Below are 27546 nucleotides of genomic sequence, written 5' to 3'. Positions count from 1 at the left end.
TGATGCCACAGATGGGAACTCAGAGGCCCAAGGTGGCTAACAACCCATTGAAATCAAGCCCTCCTAGCCACTAACAACATGGCCTACTATAAGAGCTTGGACAGATGGGGCTCGTCCACCTGGGAAGATAAACCCATCTAGGAGAAGGGAAACTCTGACCCTAAACCTCTGCTGCCATGCGGGTCATCTTTGGGAGAAGAAAAAGCTAAGGAGTAAACCCTACACAAATCCAGAGTGGAGTCCCTAAGACAGTTGGGTGGTGCCTTATATGCCTCCTTCCGGCAACTCCTGCAGCCAAGCTGGTGCCAAACACATTGCTCTGCTTTCCTCTGGACCACATCAGCAAAACCAAGAGTGGGGTCTTGTCATCTGAGCAGCCCATAACCTCCACACAAACTGCCCAGGCTTGTACCCAGGGGTGGTCAGTTTGGTGCTGCCAATGCAGCGGTTTGACTTCACCTCCAGAGGTTCACCCCACGCTGCCCAAATGTTCAGTTTGCTTTGGCCAAGTTGAGGTGACAAACATTTTTGTTGCCCAGAGTTGTCCCCATGGTCCTGAATAGCAAAACAGCAGCTGCAGGAGGAGAAAAAATGGTATCTGGAGCCTTTCTGGGTCCAATACACAGCTTGGCACACAACCATGTGGCGGAAACGGGAATATCCATCTGCTGCACCCCTACAGGAGCTCAATGCTCTTGCTGAAAAAATATATATAGGTAGTTCAGGTGTAATTCTAGCTGCTCACCTCACATCTGGGCATGCAGAATTCGAAGGAAACAGCACACAGCTGCCATGACCCTCCTTGCAATTGTAAAACAGTGCTATGGAAAGTCTGACAGCTGTTCAAATCCTCCTTGCGTTGCTGCTACAGAAGGTGAAGTAACTACCTCTGGGAGGGGGTACTTGACGAACTTTGCTAGCAACCTACAGAGAATGGTGCCCTTCTTCTGCCGCAGATGTGGGACCAGGTCCTATCTAAGCAAGAATCAGCGTCGGCTAAGAGCCTCCACCCAGCTATATGCAGATGGAAGAAAAATAGTACGCAGACACCGATATGAGATCAACAAGGAGTAAATGTTCATTGAGAAAGAAACCCAAGACCGGTGGAGTCCAAAAACATACTTCCTGGGCAGCATTTCCTGACCTAAAGCCAAAACAAAGGCCATCTTTATTTCTTTAGAAAACATTTTCAACTCCTCTTCTTCGGCGCAAACGAGATATGACCAAAGAAACCATGTTTGTTTAATTACAAGTTTGCTCCATTCACGTATAAAGCGCACGGGGGTGGGGGGTGGGGGTGGGGAGCGGATCTGAAATCCATATCAAAGGGGGTTCACAAGTGCAGATAGCAGAATCCTATGACACCTTGGTAGTCTATTGCCCCAGGCATTTTTATCCTAGCCCAGTTCACTTCTGGTATCTGAGCTGAGCGGAGAGAGAGAAACTGTTTGTGCAACAGAAAAACAACAACCCCTTTTTTTTACCTATTGCCTGGGTTACCAAAACCGCATAATGGTAAGACTGGTGTGAGGTGTACTGAACTAGGCCAGTGTTTCCCAAACTTGGGTCTCCAGTTGTTGTTGGACTACAACTCCCATCATCCCCAGCTAGCAGGGATGATGGGAACTGTAGTCCAAAAGCAGGCAGAGGCTCAAGTTTGGGAAACGCTGTACAAGGCCAATGGTAAGGAACCAGATGTTGTTGGATTCCAACTCCCATTAGCTCCAGCCAGCATGGTCAATGGTCAGAGATGGCGTGACCTGAACTCTAGTCCAGCAATCGCTAGAGATACATGACTCTTCCACCCCTGACCCTAAATACAGCTACGAAGTGACCCTGAAGGCCACATTGGACTTTTTGTGCCAAAACATTTGAAGACATCCCTCTGAAACCTTGGAAGGTTAGAAAGTTCGTTGGTGAGATTCTTATAATTATACCCATGAGCTCCTGGATCCATCCTTGTTCCAGTCTACTGTAAACAGGCACCAACCTTGAGTTTGTGTTCTTTCCGGTTGACAATAACAGCTGTGATCTGCTGGTCCATGAAGATAAGGATGGTCACAAGCAACGCAGGGATGGCTGCTGCCAGATACACCCACCAGGGATTCTCGCCAAATGGCGGGACGATCCAGCCTCTGTGGGGGCTTGTTGGCTTCGGGGGGAAAGAGATAAAGATGACCATTAGAAAGACATAGCAAAAAACGTATCTGGACCAAATGAGCACTTTGCTAGATCACTGGAACACCAAGTTCCTAGAGAAGAATGCAGGACCTTCAGGGACCATAACAAAACAAAACAAAATTCCCAACCAGCAGGGGGCGTATTCTCACTTCTTTGCGGCACCTTATTAATTAGCAAAATGTTCCGCGCTGCCAATGATAATGGTTGGCAAAGAGCATAAGAATCAACAACAGAATTACATCCATAGAGCAAATATAAAACCAACCACCCATCAGTAGATCAGCTTAATACATCAATGCAACACCTTGGTGAACAGTTTTAAGAAGTTTTAAGTTTTAAGAAGGCACCTGCCAATATTGCAGGTGCCTGCCTGATGTTCCTTGGGGGCATATTCCAAAGGACAGGTGCCACCACACTAAAGGCCCTGGTCTTAGTGGACATAAAACAGACCTTGGGAGCATAAGGAGCCACAAAGTGTCTTGCCAAATTATTGACGTGACCAGGCTGGATATTCAAGGTGAAGTGTTGTAACCCGGCCTCATGTTGTTCAGGGCTTTAGTTCAAGAACTTAACCTTGGCTTGGTGGCATATTGGTAGTGAGTGCAATTCTTGCAGCCTTCAACAGCCTTGCTGCAGCTCAGAGAAAAGGGTGGAAAGAACCAACAGCGTGGGCAAGGGAAACTCGGAAACCCACAAAGCAGAAAACAGCGGCAGCACTTGGTTGCTCTCAGGGATTCTTCATACAGACTTAGAATCATAGAATCATAGATCTGCTAGGGCCAAAGTTGCAAACTGAGATCCTATATCAGGCTTCCTCAAACCTGGCCCTCCAGATGTTTTTGGCCTACAACTCCCATGATCCCTAGCTAGCTGGACCAGTGGTCAGGGATGATGGGAATTGTAGTCTCAAAACATCTGGAGGGCTGAGTTTGAGGAAGCCTGTCCTAGATGACTGTAGTTGATTTAAAACAGTGGTTTCCAAAGTAGGCAGTGGAATTACGTTGGGGGGCACTAAGAGGCTGGGGGGCGGTGGTGGTGGGGTGGCTGGAGATGTAAACAGACTTTGAAAAGCTGGTATCACTGGATCATTTTTGTTGAATTAATGACACCAAAGAGCTTTAATTGGGTTTTGAATAAATGTGCAATTAGAATCATAGAATCATAGAGTTGGAAGAGACCACAAGGACCATCCAGTCCAACCGCCTGCCAAGCAGGAAACACCATCAAACATTCCTGACAGATGGCTGTCAAGCCTCCGCTTAAAGACCAGCTTGTCAGTATCCTTCTTGAACTGCGGTGCCCAGAACTGGACACAGTATTCCAGGTGAGGTCTGACCAGAGCGGAATACAGTGGTACTATTACTTCCCTTGATCTAGATGCTATACTCCTATTGATGCAGCCCAGAATTGCATTGGCTTTTTTAGCTGCTGCATCACACTGTTGACTCATGTCAAGTTTATGGTCTACCAAGACTCCTAGATCCTTTTCACATGTACTGCTCTCAAGCCAGGTGTCACCCATCCTGTATTTGTGCCTTTCATTTTTTTTGCCCAAGTGTAGTACTTTACATTTCTCCGTTTAAAATTCATCTTGTTTGCTTTGGCCCAGTTCTGCAAACTTGATCAGGATGCCCTCAAGCCCATCATCCAAGTCATTGATAAAGATGTTGAATAAGACTGGGCCCAAGACTTGTCGTCAGGGAACTGCCACCTGGCCCGCTGAGGGGAACGCAGGGCCTGTTAGCTTACAGAGAGCCCCAATGCCTTTTGAGCAGCACCTCTTGCTGCACGAAAAGCAGCCACACCTCCAGCGGGGAGGAAGGGGAAGGGGCCAGCCGGGAGAGGAGAGGGCTTGGCGATGCTGCACAGAGCCCCAGCACCTCACCTCGTCCGGCTGGCCAGGAGGGAAGCACGCCATTTCCGGCGTCCCAACTGCGCAGAGGGATGAAACGTAAGGAGGGTAGGAGGAGATTTGGGGTGCCGAAGCTCTTACGCTGGGGAAGGAGCCGGAAGGGGCCACTCCCGGATTCTGCCAGCGACTGAGACAGACATGCTTTCTGTAGCTCTGCACTGTAAATAGTTTGCACCAATAAAACTGCCAAAAGACTGTTGGATTCCTGCCTCGTTACTCAAGAGTACCGTCACGCGAACCTCACACTTGTGTAGTGTAGCAGCCAGTTTCATGTAACTGTAATGCCTGCCAGAGCGAACCAGGTGGGAGAGTCAAATCATGCTGACTTCCCACATTAGTGCTGTATATTAGGGTTGCATTGGCTCCCAGTACGTTTCTGAGCACAATTCAAAGTGTTGGTGCTGACCTTTAAAGCCCTAAACGGCCTCGGTCCTGTATACCTGAAGGAGCGTCTCCACCCCCATTGTTCTTCCCGGACACTGAGGTCCAGCGCCGAAGGCCTTCTGGCAGTTCCCTCCCAGCGAGAAGCCAAGTTACAGGGAACCAGGCAGAGGGCCTTATCGGTAGTGGCACCCGCCCTGTGGAACACCCACCCACCAGATGTCAAGAGAAAAACAACTACCAGACTTTTAGAAGACATCTGAAGGCAGCCCTGTTTAGGGAAGCTTTTAATGTTTAATAGATTATTGTATTTTAATATTCTGTTGGAAGCCGCCCAGATGGGCAGTGTATAAGTATTATTATTATTATTATTATTATTATTATTATTATTATTATTATTATTATTGCCATATTTCAAAAAGTGCAAATCTGGACACAAAAGTTGTTGAGCGTATTTTATTTTATTTTGGCCAAAGCTGTTGAGCGTTTTTTGGCTAAATTGTCAAAAAAATGGGTTTTTAAGCTTTTTTTTATTTTAAGAAAAACAACACTGCCAAGATGGGTTGCCATACGTCCGGATTTCCCCCGGACATTTTGCTGATTTCCACCCGGACACTGCTTCCGACTGCAGTACTCTGGATATGTCCAGGAAATTCCGGACGTACGACAACCATATGATGTGCCCATCCCATGCAGTACCCAGACGCGTTACATTACATCAGTGTTTTTCAACCTTTTTGGGCAAAGGCACACTTGTTTCATGAAAAAAATCACGAGGCACACCACCATTAGAAAATGTTAAAAAAAATTAACTCTGTGCCTATATTGACTATATATAAAGTAATTTTTCAATTTTTCCCACGGCACACCAGGCAACATCTCGCGGCACACTAGTGTGCCGTGGAACAGTGGTTGAAAAACATCATGGGGAGCGGGCAATGGAGAAGCAGCATCCACAACACAATCGCTATCTCAATACATAACAGTTTCTTGCCTTCTTTTATGGGAGCAGAGGGTGGAATGTTTGACTTACCTTGAATTCGCTTGGCACAAGGAGTTTTGGTGTGTCCACACCTACCAGAGCATCAATTCCACAGAAAATGAAGATGGAAAGGATGATGGCGAAGTCGCTGATCAACTTCCTTGCCTGGCGGGGGGAGGAAAGTGTTGATTGTGGCTGTTGTTTATGTATTATACTCCTGTTGTTATTCTTATTTGAACTTCCTAGTTGCTTGTTACACACAAAAAAGATCTCTAAGCAACTTACAACATACTTGAATAAAAAATTCCTTCCAGTAGCACCTTAGAGACCAACTAAGTTTATTATTGGTATGAGCTTTCGTGAGCATGCATACTTCTTCTGATATATCTGAGGGAGTGTGCATGCACGCGAAAGCTCATACCAAGAACAAACTTAGTTGGTCTCTAAGGTGCTACTGGAAGGAATTTATTTTATTTTATTTTGTTTCGACTATGGCAGACCAACACGGCTACCTACCTGTAACTGGAACATATTTGAAAGCATTGGCTTAAGTAAAAAATACATCGCAGTAGTAACACACTTACACAAAATACAGGTAATTCATTAAAAAATATACGTAGCAATCTCCTGTGCTGCAACACACATAATAACAGTAACATAAAGGTACATTGGCACAACTAACAGCAGGCAACATCATCATAGTCCGTGTAAACTGCCCTTCATCCCATAGGGTCAAAGGGGCAGTGCGCAGAATAACCAGTCAAAACACAAAGCCCTAACCCAAAATATGGACATTAAAATTCTTTTAAAAATTAAAACGATAAAATAACATTCAGTAGGAAGACATTCCACCCTTAGTTAGAAAGTAGTACCAGACTACTGTGAACAACTATTTCATTTTACTTTGGCTGCCACTTAAATAAGGTGCTGCACTGTGAGTGTTTGATGGACACAGAAGGGAAAGGCAAAGAAGCACACAATGAAATCAGTGTTCTGAAAAAAAAGCTGCACTCCTGGAGAAATCCACCAGCTGGTTCTCCAGTAACCAATGAACCAGAGAGGGAGGTGAAAGGAATGCTGACAATGACGGAAGCCTTTGCAGTTATGTTGTTCCCTGAACTCTGGACTGGATCCTTGGCTCTGATGATCTGGTTTCCCTGACCTCTGGACAGTCTAATTCCGTATGTGCATTCCGCTCTCAGGCAAGCGTTCCTCGGAGACTCCTAGCCCCTGCTTGCTCAGCAATGAGACTCGGGACGGGGCTACGACAGACATGCCAGGATACTTACGGTGGTTGGGAAATAACGGCTGGTCTTGAACTTCTTCAGGGCCATCGAGCAGGTATAGGTGCCCAAGAAGAGCATGCAGGACATGAGCGTGATGTCGGGAACGTATTTGCAATTGTTGCCGAAGAGGACTCCCCCGTATTTCAGGCACTCCTTCTTCCCCAGAGATGACCAATCGATCGTGACGTTGTACTGCAAACCAACAACAGAGATGTCATCTGTTAATTAATTAAGAGAAGCTCACAGCAATCCACCATTGCTTTCTCAATCCACACAAGGCATGTCGCAAAGCTGGGTGGAATTCCAATAAGCCCCCAGACGGGGACGAGATCCCTCCCCCCCCCCAAGGTGCTAAATTGCAAAGGTGCTGAGTTTCCTGTGCCCACTGGGAGGCCAACAGCGGGGAGAGCCAGAACCAATGATAGAATGGACCAATTCTGGTTTTGCTTCCATCCTCCTCCCTGCTGCATTCCACAATGAAAACACTGGGACCACGCTGAAATGATGCTAAGTAAGGAGGTAGGCAGAGCTTGGTGGAATAGCCTCCCCTGGAGTAATCTGTCGTGCAGGAGTTTTGGCTGTGTGAACCGAAACTTTATCTTGCCTTGGGGTACATCAATTTGAGAATCTGAGCACAACACGGTAACAGCTCACCAGTAAGTGGGCACGGGCAGCAGCTTTAGGTTTGCAATCGTCTTTTGCTTTTGGAAACAGCCTGGGTCCTCTAAACCCTTTCAGGAAAATAACACAAGACCTAGAATGATTTAGCCAAAAGCAAGAGCTCCTGCCAACAGCTTTTGTCCAATCTTAAGGGAAGGAGGATTTGCTGAGATCTTTGTTTTTGCTTCACCTTCCTTCCCAACCCTCAGGGCCGTAACCCCTCCACATTTGTCCCATTGTGTCCCTCTCTGTCACTTTTGAAGATTGCCACCTAGCACTTGTGATGTTCCTTCAGTCTATATTCGGAAGCGCTACACCGGAGGCATGCGGTCCTCTTCAGGCTATTTCTTTTATCACCCAGATTTCAGAACAGGATTCCTTTTGTCCAAGCCCCAAAATCTCACTGCGAAGGCAGATTTCACTGCCAAGAAACCTTAGGGAGGATGGCCCTCCCTAGCGCTACGGAGTGGAAAATAAAATAGAAACTAGAAACCAGAGACCACGGTGGTGCAAGAGGCAATGTAAACTTGTCAAGAGAGGACTTGGCAGGCTCCTTTGATCCATCGGTGTCAGCAGAATCATGCCTCGACTCTACTGCAGCCTCGGAAAACGTCTAAGGAAGCCTCGCTCCAGTTCAGAGAGCCTCTCAATGCTATTGTCGACTTTGGCAAGTGAAAACTGTCACCAGAGAACCTTCCAGATGCTGCCAGACTACAATTCCCATCATCCCTGACTATTTGCCTTGCTGGCTGGGGTTGATGGGTGATGGACTCCAACAACATCTGGAGGGCCACCGATTCTCCACCTCTATTTTATATAATGTTTGCGATATACAGTACACGTAACTGAAATGCACGCATATTCTCTCCCCAACTAGGTACTTCTTCCCTTATCTCTTTTCTCGGCGGCGTCAAATTTAAGACAGTAAGCCCCATGGGGCAGAGACTTCTCTTCTTTTGTGTGCTGTAAAACATTAGACACCTATGGCACGGTATAAATATTTATGCCATCTACGTATAAAGTGCGCCGCTGCAAAATCAGCAAAAGAAAAGAGCCCTGTCTCAAGGAGCTTGCAACCTACTTTTTGCAACGGAGGGAACGCAAGAGAACGGAGAGGCAAAGGAGAGAGAGAGAGAAAGAAAGAAAGAAAGGAGGAGGGACCAAGAGAAGGGTAGTAAGAGTCAGGAGCAAGGGTGGTGGTGGGGAGGAAGATGCGAAAGCAAAGAACAAGAAAAGCTGACCCTAGCAAGCTAGGCTAGAGGAGGAGGCGGGGGGGGGGTGAGAGGGCGGAAGCTATTTTGGCAGCCGATGCACATGGGGACCGATGGGACATGCCATTTCCTATGCAAACACAAGAAGCACCTTGAGGCTATAGCACTTTTGACACAGTACATTGTAATGCTCAGCAGTTTCCTCTTCTTTTCCTGGCTGCCTTGCAGAATTTCTAATAGGATGCTCTTCCCGTTCTTAATAGCTGCTTGAAACACATCAAAGGATGCTTGCTGTATGGTTCCCCTTGCAAGGGTGAGTTATGTGCAGGCAAGGGTTCATGGCCCCAGTTCAGGCATGCATCTTACCTGCCCGGCATCGTTTCGCAGACCTCAGCACAGACACAGCAGAGGGCTTGTCGTCACTGTGCATTGCTCCTCCCAGAAGCAATCTTCCTTGGCCACTGCCTCGTTTCCCTGCACCCAGGCTCCCTCTATCCCTTCACCCTCATCCCCATGTGCACAGGGCCATGCTATCATTAGGGGCAGCCGGAAGGGAATGGCAGCACTGTTACAATAGGAGAGGTGGTGCAGAGGTCAGCAGGCACTGTACTGCATCTGCCTGCTACTTTGACCTTCCCGGTAAGCACACCAATGTGACTGATGCGCGGCTGGGCGCATGGCACCCACACTCCCCCCACCAGCCTTCACTCCGTCTCCCATTTGCTGCCATAGGAGTCAGTGTTGCACAGAGGTTAGAGACCCGGGAGGCTTCGGTTTAGATCCCCACTCAGCCCAGATGCTCAGCGGGCAGCTTTGAGTCAGTCACTGTCTCTCAGCCGGACCTACCTCGCAGGGTCGTTGTGAGGGCAAAATAGAGAGGGGAAGAAGTTTGCATGCCACTTTGAGCTCTTTGGGGGTGTGTGGAAATAAAGGCTAATAATAATAATAATAATAATAATAATAATAATAATAATAGTGTCCACGCTGAAAGACTCCCCGTCTGAAATCCCACAAAGAAATCATCATGCTGAGCATGCTTTGAAAGACAAATTCTGGGACCACAAGGGAGGGAGGAGTACGAGTAATATGGAAAATTTTGGTTAAGACAATGAGAAAATACAGAAGTATTATGAGGCGGAAGTAGAGAAATGTTAAATAGAAAAAATGATGAGATGGATTTTAAGTTAGAGTTAAAGTTAAAAAAATCTGGAATTATGTGATAATTTGGAAATCAGTAAGGGGGGTAATGAGGAAGTCACTGTAAGAAGTAATGATGGGAATTTAACTAACTGACCTAGGAAGAGGGTCAGCTCCACACTATGATTTGGAAAATACGTGGTTAAATGTGAAATGATTTTTGTTACCTCTGTGAGAGGGGGGTTTTGTATTTGTTGCTCCCCTCGGTGGGAGAGGGGGGAGTCTGGAGTGTTTAACCATGTATTGTATTGTATTGTTTTTAATTGGTTTTTTTAATTGGAAAATCCTATAAATTCTTAATAATAATAAAAAGAAATCATCATGCTGTTGATTTTAAACAGCAGGTGGTGTTTCATTCCCACATGAAAGGGAGAAAAGAGTTCAGGCAAAATTTGCCATTTTTAATTCCTTCTGAAATCAAAAGAACTTGTGCACGACTAAATGATTTAAGCACACACCGTTTCCCCCCAACTCTGTCAGTTTGGTCCTTTATGTTATGAATCTGGGTACATGGGGAAAAAAATTTAAAGCTATAATTCTCTACCCACTTACCTGGCAACAAATGTCACTGGATTCCATGAGATTAAAAATAAAAGGTTCAGAAGAGTGGCGAGGCACTGAAGTGTAACAGATAATGTAACTTGCACAGAACACAGAAATGTCAAGTGTCCGATTTCCTCATTAGCTCAGCTTACCATCTCAGTAGAGTTACTTGCAGGCCAATAAGACGGGGTTGTGGCTGTCACGTTAGATGCAGAAGAATTAACTGCAAAAGACAAAAAGAGAGGAAAACGGAGCGTGTTGAAGGAACTGCTTTAAACGTTGTGGGGAAACAAGCTGCAATTGAAAAGAAACTCACAGCTGAACAGCCCCCTTCGCCTATCTAAAAATAATATCCAGTTAAGACTTGCAATCCTCTTATGCTTCAACCTATAAACAGCCCAAAGAGCGATTCCGAATTACTCCAAAGACGCAGAAAAGCTTCAAAAGGTAGACAACACTGCACTCCAAAACCTGCATCGCTCATCATTTGCTTTCTACTCAATATAGACCCCCCCCCCAAAAAATCCCATCCCATAATTGCCCTGGATTATTTCGGTGCCTGCATGACTAGGGATTGGAACCCTTATCAGTATTCCATTGCAAAATCATCATTAATAAATCCTCGTGTTATCCAGGAGATCAAAGTGCATTACAAGAGCAGAACTTTCAACTCTTTGCCATTTTATTCTTTCATTATATAGGGATAATAATTTGAGTGCTAAAATAGTTATGCTTGCAGTTAAGGTGTGTTGGAGAAGAGTCAGCATTTCCCTTGTGGGTGAGTGGGTGGGTGGCAGGTGGGTTGGGGGGGGGAAGAGATCCTCCAACCTGTCAGGATTTCAGAAAAAAACTGAAACATGCCTGCAGAGTACATTAACAGAATGATATTTAAAGCAACCATAAGCAGTAGTTTGCATCCCTTCAATATAAAGGTAAAGGGACCCCTGACCATCAGGTCCAGTCGTGTCCGACTCTGGGATTGCGGTGCTCATCTCGCTCTATAGGCCAAGGGAGCCGGCGTTTGTCCGCAGACAGCTTCTGGGTCATGTGGCCAGCATGACTAAGCCGGTTCTGGCGAACCAGAGCAGCGCATGGAAACGCCGTTTACCTTCCCGCCGGAGCGGTCCCTATTTATCTACTTGCACTTTGACGTGCTTTCGAACTGCTAGGTGGGCAGGAGCTGGGACCGAGCAACAGGAGCTCACTCCGTCGCAGGGATTCGAACTGCCGACCTTCTGATCAGCAAGCCCTAGACTCTGTGGTTTAACCCACAGCGCCACCTGGGTCCCCCTTCAATATACTTATACGCTATTGGAAAAATCAGTGGCGATTTTTGTCTTTCAGACCACAGAGCCATAGAACCATCAAATCATAGAATTTTAGAGTTGGAAGGGACCCCAAGGGTCATCGAGTCCAACCCCCTGCAATGCAGGAATCTCAGCTAAAAGCATCCGTGACAGGTGGCTATCCAACTTCTGCTTCAAAACCTCCAAGGAAGGAGAGTCCACCACCTCACAAGAGGGACTGTTCTATGTATTGTCAAACAGCTCTTATCGTCAAGAAAGCTCTTCCTGATATTTAGTCGGAATCTCCTTTCCTGTATCTTGAAGCCATGGGTTCAAGTCCTACCCTGCAAAAGAGGAGAAAACAAGCTTGTTCCTTTTTCCATGTGACAGCCCTTGAGATATTGAAGGTGGCTACCCTATCTCCTTTCAAGGCATCAGTTATATATTGCAGCATTCGAGAAGTTTCGGTATGCTGTTTCCGAAAAGGATCGTAGGGATGGGGGCTTGGGTTATCGGGTTGTCGTTTTTATTTCGATTGTGCATTTTTGTGGTTTTGCATTTATGATTCTATTCTGTGAACCGCCCTGAGACATCCGGGTTTAAGGCAGTATATAAATGCAAGGTCTATCCCAGTAGTAATGTATGGAAGTGAGAGCTGGACCATAAAGAAGACTGATCGCTGAAGAATCGATGCTTTTGAATTATGGTGCTGGAGGAGACTCTTGAGAGTCCCATGGACGGCAAGAAGATCAAACCTATCCATTCTTAAAGAAATCAGCCCTGAGTGCTCACCGGAAGGACAGATCCTGAAGTTGAGGCTCCAGTACTTTGGCCACCTCATGAGAAGAGAAGACTCCCTGGAAAAGACCCTGATGTTGGGAAAGATGGAGGGCACAAGGAGAAGGGGACGACAGAGTATGAGATGGTTGGACAGTGTTCTTGAAGCGACTAGCATGAGTGTGGCCAAACTGCGGGAGGCAGTGAAAGATAGGCGTGCCTGGCGTGCTCTGGTCCATGGGGTCACGAAGAGTCGGACCCAACTGAACGACTGAACAACAACATAAATGCAACAAATATTAATAACTGGCCTATCAGGAAAGCGTTATTAGGACAGTCCTTTGGGGCCCAGAGAGATGAAGATGGGGGCATGTGGGTGCCAGGAACATACAGTAGAACGTGACCTTATACCAAAGTCAGACCACAGGTCTATCTATATTATTGACTCTTAATGACAGGCGCCCTTCCAGATTATCAGAAAAGGGAGACTCCTAGCCCTGCATGGAGATGCTGGGGGTTGAACCGGGGATCTTTCCCATGCAGCATTCTACCACTGAGCTACAGCCCTTCTCAGCATGTTCTCGACAGTTCCCATACAGGAGAAATAGAAGCCGAACAGATCTGGTGGAACAGTGGTCGGTCCACACGCAGCTTCCTCGGCTGAAGGTGAGCGGTCGTTCCCTTTCACTGGCATCAGGACCAAGGTAGGTGACCCTCTGCCATGACCACAGCGAAGCCCAGCACTTCACAAACCAGGCTGTGGTGCTCAGCATTGGAAGTAAAGGTCTAGTTAAAGGTGGACCCTGCCTCATTCCTGCAGCATCACCAGATTTCGCCGGGGGAGGGGGGGGGGAGACACAGCCGATGCTTGAATGGAAAACCGCAGTTAACTCTAAATAGCACCAGAAAGCTTGCACAGCCTCACCCTCACAAGCACAGCTCTCCCAGCGCTAATACACAGTGGAAACAAACCGAGCCTTTTTTTCTTTCTTTCCTCCTTACGCTGTTAAATGAATTTTATACAAACATTCTTCGTTTTTTAAAAAACCGTGTCCGTCCCTTGGGAAAGTCAACAATAAACGCGCGTGAGATCAGACGAAGAAAGAGGCTGTGCCTACAGAGCAGTCGCAGACTTGCTTCGTTGTGCTTATCTGCCAATCTCTTTCCTTCCACTGCCCCGAAATACTTCGCCGCAGTACTGGCTGATAACCCGCAGGAGATGCAGCAAGCCAATAATCAAATCTAGCTCCTGAGCCTAAGCAAAGGAGGAGGGACCTTCTTACACCGCTTATTTCATTCATCAGATGGAACATGAGTGCAGGCACAAGTGTGTGAAGGGATTTCAATAGCTGGTTTCAGAAAAGGGCTGCTGTAGGAGTGTGGCTTTTAATAGCTGTTGGATTATCTGTTAGTGACACACACACACACACACACACACACACTTAATTTAAGCTGTTCACACATTATTAAGCACCTAGCATAGAATTCGAAGAATTAACTGTGGAATGAAGAGCAGTAAATGCTGTCAACTTAACCGGAAGAAACTATACCAGCCAATTCCACCTGGTTTTGTAGATCTTGGAGTGCCTGTTCCAGAGAACAAGCACATTCCTTACATCCTCCCTGGAAAGGACAAAACTGGCAAAGCCATGCGTGGCACCTCAAAGACTAAAGGATTTATTGCAACATACGCTTTCGTTGGTGATAAATCCCATTCATCAGTTGCAAAGGCCAAGATAAGGTGATTTTTTTTCACTGCTGCTGCTGCTGCAGTAGGTAGGTGAAAATGAAAATGTCCCCCCACAGCCTTTAGACCTGGCTGGGGTAAAAGCCAGAACAGGGAGACATGATCACTATTGCTATTTTTAAAAGTGTTTTAGGAGACCTGTGACACCCTAAAGACTGGCCAATTTATTTGAGGTAAGGAGAACCCGTCACCCATCAGGTTCCAATCAGCCCCAGCCAGCATGGCCAACTAGGGAGGCAAGATGGGAGTTGTATTTCAGCAACATCTGGAGGAACACTGGTTCACTATTCCAGCGATAAGATTGGGGGGGGGGGAGAGAAAGGGGCTTAGATGGTGTCACAGCACTTCCAGGCAGAGGTAATGTCCAGAGTGAGGAAGTAGCTATTGTCAAAAGTACACTTACAAGTTGGGAAAAGGCATGCCCCCCCCCAAGCGGCACGCAAGCAGACGAAGACTACGCCTGCGTGTAGCCTTCTACTCCTCCCACTTCAATCCTCTCCTGGTCCTGGGAGCAGGAGAGATGGGGGCAGGAGGAGGACCGCCAGCCTGACCTCTCTCTCCCTCCTCCTGTACCTATTCGTGCAGCTTCTCCTGCCTCTGACTCTCGTCTCCTGGCTGAGCATCACAGGCTCCCCTGGGTGACTGTTCCCTTCTTCCAAGTCAGTCTCCATCCCCCACTCCCTTGTCCCGATCAGAATCCAGCCATCGCTCCTCAGCCTGTCCCTGACGGATGGCAACAACTCCATTTCTCCTTCCGGGTCTGTTATTCTTCAAAACGCAGTCCCGAAACTATGCCCATTTATCTACACAAGAGTCCTGCTGGATGAGGCCAAGCAAGGCCAGTCTTGTCCTGCATCCTGCTCTTACATCAAGATGCCAAGAGGAAGCCTGTAAGCAGCACCTGACAACAAGAGCCCTCTCCCCTCTTGTGATCCCCGGCAACTAGTATTGAGAGGCATACAGCCTCCAATGGTTCGAGGAGAACACCAGCCATTGTGTCGAGTCCCCGTTGATAGTCTTATTCCCCCGTAATATTGCCTAGTCGTCTTTCAAAGCCATCCAAGTTAGCAGCTACATCTTTCGGAAGCAAATTCCAGTTTTCCAATGCGCTGCATGAAGAAGTGTCCTCTTTGCCCTGTATCTTCCAACATTTAGCTTCATTTGCTTATTTACTTGGGGCATTTGTACCCCACCTTTCCTAAAAGGAGACCAAGGCAGAATACTCAGTTGTCCATTCCCCCGTTTTGTACCCGCAACAACCCTGCGATGTAGGCTAGGCTGAGAGACAGTGACTGGCCCCAAGGTCACACAGTGAGCTTCATGGATGAAGCTGGATTTGAACTAGGGTGAAATCAGCCCTGAGTGCTCACTAGAAGGACAGATCCTGAAGTTGAGGCTCCAGTACTTTGGCCACCTCATGAGAAGAGAAGACTCCCTAGAAAAGACCCTGATGTTGGGAAAGATGGAGGGCACAAGGAGAAGGGGACGACAGAGGATGAGATGGTTGGACAGTGTTCTCAAGGCTACCAACATGAGTTTGGCCAAACTGCAAGAGGCAGTGAAGGATAGGGGTGCCTGGCGTGCTCTAGTCCATGGGGTCACGAAGAGTCGGACACAGCTGTATGACTGAACAACAACAACAAACTCCCCCCCCCCGTCAAAACACTCTAACCACTACACCGTGCTGCCTCTCATTAAAAATCTAGGATCACAGGGAAGCACTTCTAGACAAGAGCATCTATCTGCCTGCTTTCCAGCAGGCTTGAGGTCCAGCACCTCTCACATTAAGCACCCTGGCTTCATATTTAATGCATAACTGAAATGAATCCGGGCACAGGCCACCTGACGTACAGCAGGTAGGATGCAGAACAGGTCATGTTCCTGTTTGGCAAGCATGCTGAATGCTCTAGTTTGCTTTGCTCAGTGCCAAACCTCTGACTCATTGCTGTCTCAATGCTGGACATACCTCGCTACTGACGAAAGGTGACTGCCACATATTGTGCACTACTCAACTCGAGATCTTTGCACTCCTGTTTCTACCACCAAGGCAAGATTTAATTTTAGTGTCCGAGGACATCAGACCCAGGGCGGGTGGAAGGGTTCGGAGATGGTGAGCCACTTTGTGGAAAAGGAGGATGGAGATGTTTTAATAAATTTTAGTCCGCTGGCTCTCTTGTTCCTCGTAGAAAGGATGCAATGCAAATAAATCATTTCTCTAGCAGCAAATTTTCTTTTTTTTACTTAAAGATAAAGGCAAAGGGACCCCTGACCATTAGGTCTAGTCGTGTCCGACTCTGGGGTTGCGGCGCTCGTCTCGCTTTACTGGCCGAGGGAGCCGACATACAGCTTCCAGGTCCATGTGGCCAGCATGACTAAGTTGCTTCTGGCGAACCAGAGCAGCGCACGGAAACGCCGTTTACCTTCCCGCCGGAGCGGTACCTATTTATCTACTTGCACTTTGACGTGCTTTCAAACTGCTAGGTGGACAGGAGCAGGGACCAAGCAACAGGAGCTCACCCTGTCACGGGGATTCAAACCGCCGACCTTCTGATTGGCAAGCCCTAGGCTCTGTGGTTTGTGCACCTTGCACAAAAAAGAACGAATCCCTGTTAGTTATTTATCATGTTGGCTCCGCTAACTGGAATTAAGTGGAAAATGGGCAATGGAGAAAAAGTTTCATGTGGAACCTCTATGCCTGTCAACCCTAACCTGGTAACCTCTAGATCTTTTCATACCTCGTGCTGCCTTCCCAAAGCCGGATAAGCAAGGCAGGGTCCTAGAGCCCTCTCACCTCCTTCCCAAAGCTGGGAAAGCACCATCTAGGGTTTGGCAAGGAAGTGGGAGGACTCTTGCAGCCTGTGCATCCTTTCCAAAGCCCAGCACCTCACTTATGTGGCTCTGGCAAGGCAGCACAAGAGCTGGGGGCAGCATCAAATGTTGCCAAGGGCTGCCAAAAAAAAAAGCCTTCGAGAGCCACATGGGCCCTTATGTCGATGTTTCAGACTGCAATCCCCACTCAGTCCCAGCTAGCACGGACCATTGTCAAGGTTGCCGTGAGCATGTGAAGGGAGGATTTTCTCCAGCAAAGTATTTGACAAAATTACAAATACCCAAATATAGACGGGCGTTTACCCTTGCTAGATTTAATGTACTACCACCTGCCTTAACTGCAGGGAAGATTTGCAGGTAAACCATATGCGGAACGACTCTGCCCCTGTGGCCTGCCGGAGGTAGAATCTGTTACTCATGTTTTATTACGCTGCCGCTTTTACAACAACATACACCGGGTTTTTATTTCCCCGGTCATACAAAATCCTTTAAATGAATTCCTATGCCTTAAATGCCTTGTAGAAGATATGGACCCTGAGATTACCCTGAAAGTAGCTAAATACTGTGTAGCAGCCATAAAGCTCAGAGAACAAGCGGTGTTATCGCTATGAATAGGACCCTAAATGGCAATTTTTAGGCCATATTTCAATGCCCAAATTCTAATCTATATATTTCAAATGCTGCTGTATACGTATATATACGTGTATGATTTTGGTTGTGCGAATTTTAATGTATTACTTTTGTATTATTGATTTAGTAAGTTGGTCTGTGACCGTAAAAATAAATTCATTCATTCATCTGAAGGGCACCAGCCTGAGGAAGCATGCTCTGCGTGTTGGGCTGACAATATGGAAAGCCAATACAGGAAGGGGAAGTTGCAAGTTTTATTAGTCTGTCGGAGTGCTGGAAACCCCACCACCACACAGAAAAGCGAGTGTACTTGCAGGTTGCTGGCAAGAAAGGTTACCCTCTTACCTGGATCTGGCGGCATGCAGGTGCAGGAGTAAAGTGTGATCTGGTTCACTTTAAATTTGGAGTTGATGGGGTAGTAGTCTGCCAACTTGATCATCTTCTTGAAAGCGTCATAGATGAAGATGAAGCTGATGAGGGAGGAGAAGCCCTCTTCCGTGAACCGGGTGAAATACTGGACCAAGAAGCTGGCGTCAGTGGCAACCAGGATAAGACACAGGAAGGCTGACCACAAACCGATCCAGAGGCGGAACTCCAGATAATGCAGGTCATTGTCTCTGCAAACAAAGGGATAACCCAAGTGAAAATTAAGGGACAAAAGGGGGCTGCACGAAAGGAACAGAGTTTCCACAGTTTCAAAAGAAAGTGCATTCGGAAAAGCTACGTCAAGGCAAAGCGCGGGAAGGGGAATCAGACTGTGCAAGAAAGGTTCAGTTGGAAGGTTTGTTCTCATTCTTCTACATAGCGGGCAAAGAGGTAGGCATGGCATTGAAACCCCATCTCCCTAAACACTGGATAACACGCTTCATTCAAGCCTGTTTCCCACAGCTATGTAAAGGTAAAGGGACCCCTGACCATTAGGTCCAGTCATGTCCGACTCTGGAGTTGCGATGCTCATCTCGCTTTACTGTCTGAGGGAGCCGGCATACAGCTTCCGGGTCATGTGGCCAGCATGACTAAGCCGCTTCTGGCGAACCAGAGCAGCACATGGAAACGCCGTTTACTTTCCCGCCAGAGCGGTACCTATTGATCTACTTGCACTTTGACGTGCTTTAGAACTGCTAGGTGGGCAGGAGCAGGGACCAAGCAATGGGAGCTCACCCCGTCGCGGGGATTCGAACCGCCAACCTTCTGATCGGCAAGCCCTAGTGAGAATACAAGTTGCCGTATTTAATGCATTAAATTCCATTGTTTTGCAGAACAACGGCAGGAATGCGCAAAGCTGCAGTGGCGATTATTCCTCCACAGAGTTAGGAATGAGGTGGGGAAATACGGTGCCCGAAAGGGAAGGAACCATGAGCTCCTGTACTATGCATGCAGAAGGTCCTGGGTTCAAATCTTCAACATCTCCAATGAGGGCTTTATGGAGCAGGTGCGTCCCCACTTGAAGAGCCACTGCAACCAGAACAGACAATTCTGGGCTAGATCAGGGCTTGGGAACTTTTTTCAGCTTCCCCCCCCCCTTCTGAGCAACCTTCTTCTGCCCATGGTGGGCAAGACCAGAGGCAAAATTGGATGGAGCAACAAATATGAATGTTAACTTTCTTGCAATTTGGGCTCAACAACGTTGCTGATAGACTGCAAATGACTCAGAGATCTACCAGCAGATCCTATTTTCTGTCCTGCTTGCAGTACTGGTGTTAAATGTGTGACCAACTTGAAAACAACAATTCCTTTGTGGAAGGGGACTTTGGTTTCCGACAAAGATTTCCCTGGCGGAGAAGGAACCAGGCAGGAATGCACAGCAGAAACTTGCATTTCCTTGTGTGCAAATCTAAGAAATACTCCACAGCTGCAACAGGAAGTGTGATGACGAAACCCCTCTTGCCCCTCCGTGTTTCATAACACTACCACGTTGCAAAATATCTAACTTGCACCAGGAAACATTCACATTACAAGCGCAGCAGATCCAGGGCATTCTGTTGCAAGCAGCAGTTGCCCGCCATAACCAACCTCTCTCTTACTTACTTGCTGAAGTTAAACAGAAGCCTTTCGAAGACCAAGACAGGCCCAGTGCTGCTCAGAATCGTGAGTGGTTGGCCAGCGAAAAGGCAAAAGAGAGCTCCTGTCACTGCGGTGCCCAGAAAGCTTTCCAACACGCCCTAGAACCAGAAGAATGAAAAGGGTAAATGCATTTCAGAAGCCGGTTCCTCTTCCACTCTATTCTTTTAGTACCAGCGATGATCGCATAGGGCAGAGAGCCAGTGTGGTGTAGTGGTTAAGAGCGGTAGACTCGTAATCTGGTGAACCGGGTTCGTGTCTCCGCTCCTCCACATGCAGCTGCTGGGTGACCTTGGGCTGGTCACTCTTCTTTGAAGTCTCTCAGCCCCACTCACCTCACAGAGTGTTTGTTGTGGGGGAGGAAGGGAAAGGAGAATGTTGGCCGCTTTGAGACTCCTTCAGGTAGTGATAAAGCGGGATATCAAATCCAAACTACTCTTCTTCTTAACAACCTACAAACCACAGTTAATTCCTTTCCCTTGAATTTTCTGCAACTTTAACATAAACTAACTAGGTGATGTCAGGCAAACTTCTCTCTCAGATTCAGCTCTGTCCTGCATCTACACTTTGGGAACAATGATACTTACCTTCTGCCTTGTTGGTAAGGATTGCAACAAGATAATCACTGAAAAACACTTTGAACACTCCAAAGCACTAAACAAATTCTATTATTATTATTAGTAGTAGATGTAGTCAAAGTAGATGACCACAACTCAATGAGTACAAGAGTTATCTTTTTGGCATCTGAGATATGGCCATGAATATTGAGATATGTTCAAATTTAATAAATACTAATAATAACAAATAATAATAACCACAAACCATTTCCAGCACATGCTAGGATGTCATCATATGCATATTAAAATTTAACAGCAAAAGGAAAATCAGTACTGCTGAGGAGACTAAGAGCTATTTCCACCCTCCAAATGTTCGGAAACAATAAAAAGTCATCCTTAAAAAATTAAGAAATTAGCTTACAATCCGTAAAACATGAAAAAACCCTAATATTGCAAGATTGGCTTCCTCTGCCTAACAGCTTCTAAATGTTTGAGAACGCAGTAGGTGGGCGATTTTAAAGCTTCTCCCAGCCACCCTGAGGAGCAGCAACATACTTTAAAAGAACTAAACCCACAACATAATGGAAAGCCAGAATTCTGCAAAGGTGAAAAACTAAACCCTGGCCGAGTAAGAGGAGGGGAGAGGAGTGTGCAAGCCCAACACTTAACACACGGTTGGCCAACTAACACTAACCATGGTTTAGTGGTATGTTTGAATGCGGTTGTTACTGTCCATTTTAAGGGTGGAAGCTTTCAGCTCCAGTTTCAGAGTTTTCATCCAGGAGGCAACTTTTAAACATATTTCACATGCATTTTCCAACCATGGCCAAGTGTTTCCTCAGAAACCCCTCTACTTGCGCAACTTCCCCAATGCATGAATTAGTGTGTCCAGCAGGAGAAGGATTTTTGCAGAGTGTGGCTCAATTTTTAAAAGAAGTTCCTTCAAGTTTCTCTTGTCTTCCCATAAACATGGCTTTGCTACACACTGCGAAGCAAACAAACCTTATGTTGTGTGCCATGCAGTAATGTGAAGAATGTAGTTCAGCGGGTCACAGATACCACTTTTGTCAACACTATAATTTCCTTTTGAGGTTTGTAAATATGTGGAATGAATAATAAATACAATTGACAGAGCCTCCAGGACCTGTACAGAATATTTATGTGGGGTGGGGGGAAGAAGATAATTGGAATGCTGAATTGGATGGATTGGCTGACCTTATTCATTTAATTAAACGTATGCAAAATTCTTAGCAGCAGAAGTTATAAAAAGCAATAAAAGAGAGAACTACATTGCTGAAGGCACTTGGAAGTGGCCAAATACTGCACATTTCTGTGTCCTTAGCTGGCTCCTATAGATGATAACCGTGAGTGAGGCCCACATCCTGACCCCTTGAGCAATAATTTTCAGCCTGTTTTATGTGATCCATCATCCCAAGAGCCCCTAAACTCACCTCAGTCACTTTTAACATTTTTTTACACATTCAAATGATAAATTCGAAGGCTGAAGGCCTATTTGTTAATCCTGTCTATTAACAAATAGAAGTAAATTCAATTCTGATTTACACAATGTTCTGTTCTATGTCTAAGAAGATATTCTACGTCTAAGAACCCTGCTTTCTCAGAAACACAAAGCCTTGATTCAAGGACTCGGAAATCAAAACCGCCAGTCTTATTAGAAGCAAACATCCTCACTCTGTGTTACGGAGTCTAAATACTGGACATAGCAATGATAAATGCCTCAAGTATTTCTGAGCCAGCGCTAATACTGAACAAACTACATGCGAGGAATACAATACACCGAATTGTAGCACAGTTCCTAAGAATCCACTTTCCTCAAAACTCTTGTTTGCAGAGATAAGGGAAACGTTCCAGTGCGTCAGCAAATGCAAATAGTGTAGTTTCATTGAACGCACAGAGGAAAGAATGCAGTTACAAATTGCACTGACCCAGTTCGAGCAAAGCTCTGTTTGTTGTGGAGTCTACACATAGTGAGGATCACACCTGCTTCCTGCTTCACCCAGTGGAAATGCCTGACCTAACTCTGGGCCAAGCGGACTCTCACCTGTGGGCATAATGTTTGCATATGGACTACATGTATGCAACACCCAACATTTAACAACCTGGATGTGGTTGTTTAGCTACATAAAAATCTTGGAAATGACTGTGTGATTTAAATATCTGTACACTAGATTTTATGTGTGCAGGCCCACATGAAGATACTACAAACACACATGGACTGGCCCTGAACGAGAGACAGTTGCGTCCAGTGTGTGTTAGTGGGGTGCAGTACAGCTCCCCCACTGTGCCTTTGTGCTGTTCATGTTCACCTGATCCAGGTGACTGATGCAGAAATCTAGCTCTTCTATAATGCTACATGTGCCACTAATTTTCTGCCTGCTTTCCATTGTGCCATCTTCCTGGCTCCACCTCTTTTTTGTTGACCGGACTGAGTGTGATGAGCTGTTCAGACTGTTTGAGTATGTATCTGTCATGGCCCTGGGGTCAGACTCCCCTTCTTTGGAGCATGAAGCCAGGGAGTCAGTGGGAGAGGGAACTGCCCCCAGGACCAGTCAAAGTTGCATACAGTAAACCAGAAGGTGCTTGTGCAAGAGGAACCCATTATGGTTCTACCTCTCTGGCCCAAGGTCATGTTGACCTCCTGACTCCAGCTCAGAAGCCCTGATGGAACTGCATCTTCCCTGCTCTGTTGGAACCAAAGCAGGCCCATTTAAATGAAGAGGTTACTCTCACAGAAAGTAGATCTAGCTACACCAGCTCTTATTTCAGGCTCAGTAGAAGGGTGACTGTTGCTGAAGCAACATTTGAGCCCTGCTCATATGGAGGATCCAGCCTGAGCCCTGTAAGGAGCTGTCCAGGGTGCTACTGGAGCCTTGCCTCTGTACTGCAGGGGCTGTTGATCAAAACAGAACAGTTTTCTGTGAAATCCAGCTCAAGGCTTCCTTAAATCAGCTTAAATCAGCTCTCCATGCTTCTCTGGAGGCAGTGGGTGGTGGTGAGGTCTACAGACTTGTCTGCTTGTCTGGCTCATTATATGGACTCCACCCTGGAGCCCAGCCTGCTTGACCTCCTTCCTCATCTGCCTGCCTGTCCTAGAGAACTAACACTGGATCCAACAGACAGCCAGAAGTTCTAACTTTCCCATGATTTTACTGGGATATCATTCACCAAAGACTGGTGAGTGTTTTTGGTGGTACTCTACTTTGTGGGGATTTGCTTTTGGCCTGGGTTGGTGAACCTGTGGCCCTCCAATTGCTGCTGAATTACAGTTCCCATCATCTCTGAGCACTGGCCATGCTGGAGCTGATGGGAGTTGGAGTCTAACAACCATCTAGAGGGCTACAGGCTTTAGACCTTTCCAAGATTAATTATTCCCCATGGTTCTGGGGCTGAATGAGCAGCTAACTGAATCGGTTTTTTGCTGGATCCCAGGAAAAACAGCAGCATTAATGAAACTCCACCCCCTCCCTGCTACATATGCACACACACCACCACCACCACCACAACCACAACAACAACGAAAGTTGGAAGAAGGGAGGTCCTTGTTTAGCACTAGCCATTATCTCCTTAGTTACTGTGCCTCTCCATGTTCTCCCCAAATGCAATTCTCTGAGCCTAGAGCAAAGGACCAACTAGTTCACATTCTAGCCCTGGCCAAGAATTAATTTCAATCCTGCCTGACTATGACTTCTGAAGGTACAATAACCTACACTCAGGATGGACACTTCTCATGCAGGGTGATTTGCTCTGCATGATTCATTTAAATGTCAAAGAATTTAATATTTCCACTGAACACAAAGATTGGAGGGGGCACGGAGGGGGGGGAGCCACCCTAGTGTACACACACACACACCCACACACACCCACACACACCACAAGATCCAGCTGAAACTAAGCCAAATGTAAAAAGGGAATGTGCTATAAAAATTGAAGGTTAGTACCAAAGCCTCACAGACCAGGAAGCTTTGTACGAGGTAAAAAAAAAACCCAGAGAGTTCTTTGTTAAGCTAACTTCCTTCATTTTGAGAACAAATATTTGGCCAGTGATAGGGAGGTGAAGGAGGCATTCACAGTACTTGACACTGATTTATTTCCCCATCTCCTGGAGTTTCATGTAAGCAGATGAATTTTGTTTAGATTTGCAGCAGACTAAACGTGGAACTGAAAAGGTTTCTTTTTTTTCCACTCCATGCACGCCAGCAGGAAGTTTCTTTTTTTTTCAAAGGCAAATCACTTTCCATGGATAGCCTCCTTTGTTCCTTTCTGGTGGGAACACTGGGAGCCTGATTAAATCTATGCCGAGAATATGAGTGCTGTGGCTTAGACCCAGAACCACTTCCAAATACCAAGGTTCAGTCCTAAAACACATGGCAGATTTGTAAAGTGAAGAGTGATGGGTCAAGAGCATGTGCAGAGTGCATTCTGTGCCCTTGATTATACAACCACAACAGCACGCGGCATGCATAGGATATGGGCAAGTAGTGGACAGCATGGTGGGACTGTGCTACTCACCTGACTTCCCTCTACACTGTGGACAAACACCAGAATGGAGAGCACTAGACTGTCTCTGCCAGTGCATTTGCACTGCACTGACTTCACCTTGCCCCTATCTATCCCAGTACCCGGCAGTGACGCAACCTGAGCCAAGTGAGCAACACAGCCCTACCATGTTTTTTATTGATAAAGCAGCTTCCTGATCAGGGAACGTACCTTCCCAATACTCTCGAATCATGACAGCACTCCCTTTAGAGATTCAGCACTCATTGATCTCTGCCTGGTGCTGATTAACCTAGTTAAGAGTATTGTGGCCAATCTGGGCTATCATCCTTAGTGCTTGTTTGAGTGAATACTTCTATTTTGCTCTTGCAAATTGTGGCGTTACTGATCCCGCTGGCATATACGAGATTGCTTATAGCATTTTCACCCCAGTGCCCTGCTCACTTTCCTCCAATATCTGGTGCATGCAAGGTCTTTCAAGTTGCAGCTGCCGCAGCACAGGTACTCTTACACCATCTGAAACTGCTGCATGGGTGCAGTGTCTTACTGGACCAGTTTTTAAAAAGGTAAAGGACCCCTGGACGGTTAAGTCCAGTCAAAGGCGACTATGGGGTTGCAGTGCTCATCTCGCTTTCAGGCTGAGGGAGCCGGTGTTTGTCCACAGACAGCTTTCTGGGTCATATGGCCAGCATCACTAAACCACTTCTGGCGCAACGGAACACCATGATGGAAACCAGAGCAGTACACGGAAATGCCATTTACCTTCCTGTCACAGAGGTACCTATTTATCTACTTGCACTTGTGTACTTTTGAACGGCTAGGTTGGCAGGAGCTGGAACAGAGCAATGGGAGCTCACTCCGTCGTGGGGATTCGACCTGCCAACCTTCCGATCAGCAAGCCCAAGAGGCTCAGTGGTTTAGACCACAGCGCCACCCACTTCCCTGTCACTGGACCAGTGCAACACCACAACTCACAACAGGATGCTGGCGCAATAACTCTTGCATCTCATACTTGTTTTGTATTTGTTTTTCTTTGCACAGCAGATCGTAAGGCTGTGCTGTTTGAAGCGGTCGTAAAAAACAACAACAAAAAAAACCCTGTTTTTGACCAAGCCCAGACTACTGCAGTTGCAGAAGTCTGAACTGTCTTGCTCCGAGTCGTCATGGCTCACCTGCATGTTGTCCGTAGCATCTCCCAGCAGCCCCCCAAAAGTGATGGCGTTGGTTACAGTAGCCAGATAGATGAAGAGAATGGCAGACAGGGCTTGGATGTTGAATGCGTCATAGAAGTCGCTGGCAAAGAAAGGGGCTTTCCTCTTGATGTCTTTGATTAAACCGCCGCAGAATCTAGCAAGGGGAGAACCATGCGCCACAATTACATGAGTCAAGGCACAAAAGGAGAATCTGAAATCGGGAATCCCGTGTGCCAATGCTTACAGCAATCTAGCGAGATGCCCCATATCGGCGCACAGACTTTCGTCACTTACCTGCCAGTTCGTTGCAACTCCTCGCAGTCCCCGTGCCCCCCACCGCCATTTCCCCCGTCGTGTGGAGTGTCTCCGTTCATCTGCAGATTCTCACCACCTGAATACATGTTTTTCCTGAGCAGAAAGAAAGACATGAGAATTCAGCTGGGCTTCCATATATCCAGGATCTCTGGCCTGTCACTTTGGATGCTGCAACTGTGACGAGGCACATGGCATTATGGCGTGCCAATTTAGGCGGTGAAAGTTAATTCTTGCAACCATATCCAGTGGCAGGGTCTTAAAATTTTGTGGGAGTTTTTTTTTTTCCCGGGGGTGAAGAATTCAACTATGCTGTTACTTTTGTGAGTGGACAACATTTAGCTTGGCAAGTCTATGTTTGACGAAGAAGCACATAAATTGCTTTTGGAAAACAAAACAATTTTAACATATGAAATGTCGGGTCATGCTAAACAAGTAAGTAAAGGTAAAGGGAACCCCTGACTATTAGGTCCAGTCGCGGACGACTCTGGGGTTGCGGCGCTCATCTCGCTTTACTGGCCGAGGGAGCCGGCGTACAGCTTCCGGGTCATGTGGCCAGCATGACTAAGCCGCTTCTGGCGAAACCAGAGCAGCGCACGAAAACGCCGTTTACCTTCCTGCCGGAGCGGTACCTATTTATCTACTTGCAGTTTGACGTGCTTTCGAACTGCTAGGTGGGCAGGAGCAGGGACCGAGCAACGGGAGATCACTCCGTTGCGGGGATTCGAACCGCCGACCTTCTGATTGGCAAGCCCTAGGCTCTGTGGTTTAACCCACAGCGCCACCCGCGTCCCAAACAAGTAAGTACATGATAATAATATAGAACTGCAAGTACCTGGTAATCATTTTTTAAGGATTCCAATGCAATTTTACACACATTTTACTTACCAAGCAAAACCAAATTCTATTAATTTAACCAAAATATCCCAAGTCCTGATACAACCTTTTTGGCATGCCTCAATTTTGGAATGTGAAAGTTGGCATGACTTAATGCAGCATATGCACCTATCTTACCTTTTGTCTGAAGACGGGAGGGACTTGGGGGGCTCTATCCTGATGGCAGGGTCCCACTCCCCAGGGGGCAGCACAATGACTTCATCCAGGAACTCATCAATCCCAGCGATCAGATCCTGCCTGTCTTTGGCTTTGTAGGCAATGTCGTGGAACACCTGCAAGTAGGGAGGAAAGCGAAGGTTTCCATCTTGCAAATCCTTCTACAGGTGCACAGAAAAATGTCTCATTTATGGGTCATCCTCTTTGTCCATGTAACCCGACACTCTTCTCTT

At 46.7% G+C, this 27546-nt stretch overlaps 1 protein-coding gene across 1 annotated transcript in view; it reads right to left on the bottom strand.

Annotated features, from left to right (window-relative positions):
* SLC4A4 (solute carrier family 4 member 4) overlaps window positions 1-27546 on the bottom strand; it is a 198023-nt gene that overhangs the window by 23489 nt on the left and 146988 nt on the right. The window contains exons 10-18 of the mRNA XM_033160895.1: window positions 27275-27429; window positions 26243-26356; window positions 25928-26102; window positions 19651-19784; window positions 17968-18239; window positions 10506-10576; window positions 6746-6934; window positions 5508-5621; window positions 1991-2152 (exon numbers count right to left, since the gene is read on the bottom strand). Of these exons, the coding sequence (XP_033016786.1) occupies window positions 1991-2152; window positions 5508-5621; window positions 6746-6934; window positions 10506-10576; window positions 17968-18239; window positions 19651-19784; window positions 25928-26102; window positions 26243-26356; window positions 27275-27429 (1386 nt within the window). The remainder of the gene's footprint in view (window positions 1-1990; window positions 2153-5507; window positions 5622-6745; window positions 6935-10505; window positions 10577-17967; window positions 18240-19650; window positions 19785-25927; window positions 26103-26242; window positions 26357-27274; window positions 27430-27546) is intronic.

This window comes from Lacerta agilis, chromosome 9 (genome assembly GCF_009819535.1).
Source record: "Lacerta agilis isolate rLacAgi1 chromosome 9, rLacAgi1.pri, whole genome shotgun sequence".
In the NCBI taxonomy this organism is placed as follows: Eukaryota; Metazoa; Chordata; class Lepidosauria; order Squamata; family Lacertidae; genus Lacerta; species Lacerta agilis.
The sequence above is the reverse complement of the archived record's forward strand: the minus strand, read 5'-3'. Positions and strand labels throughout refer to the sequence as shown.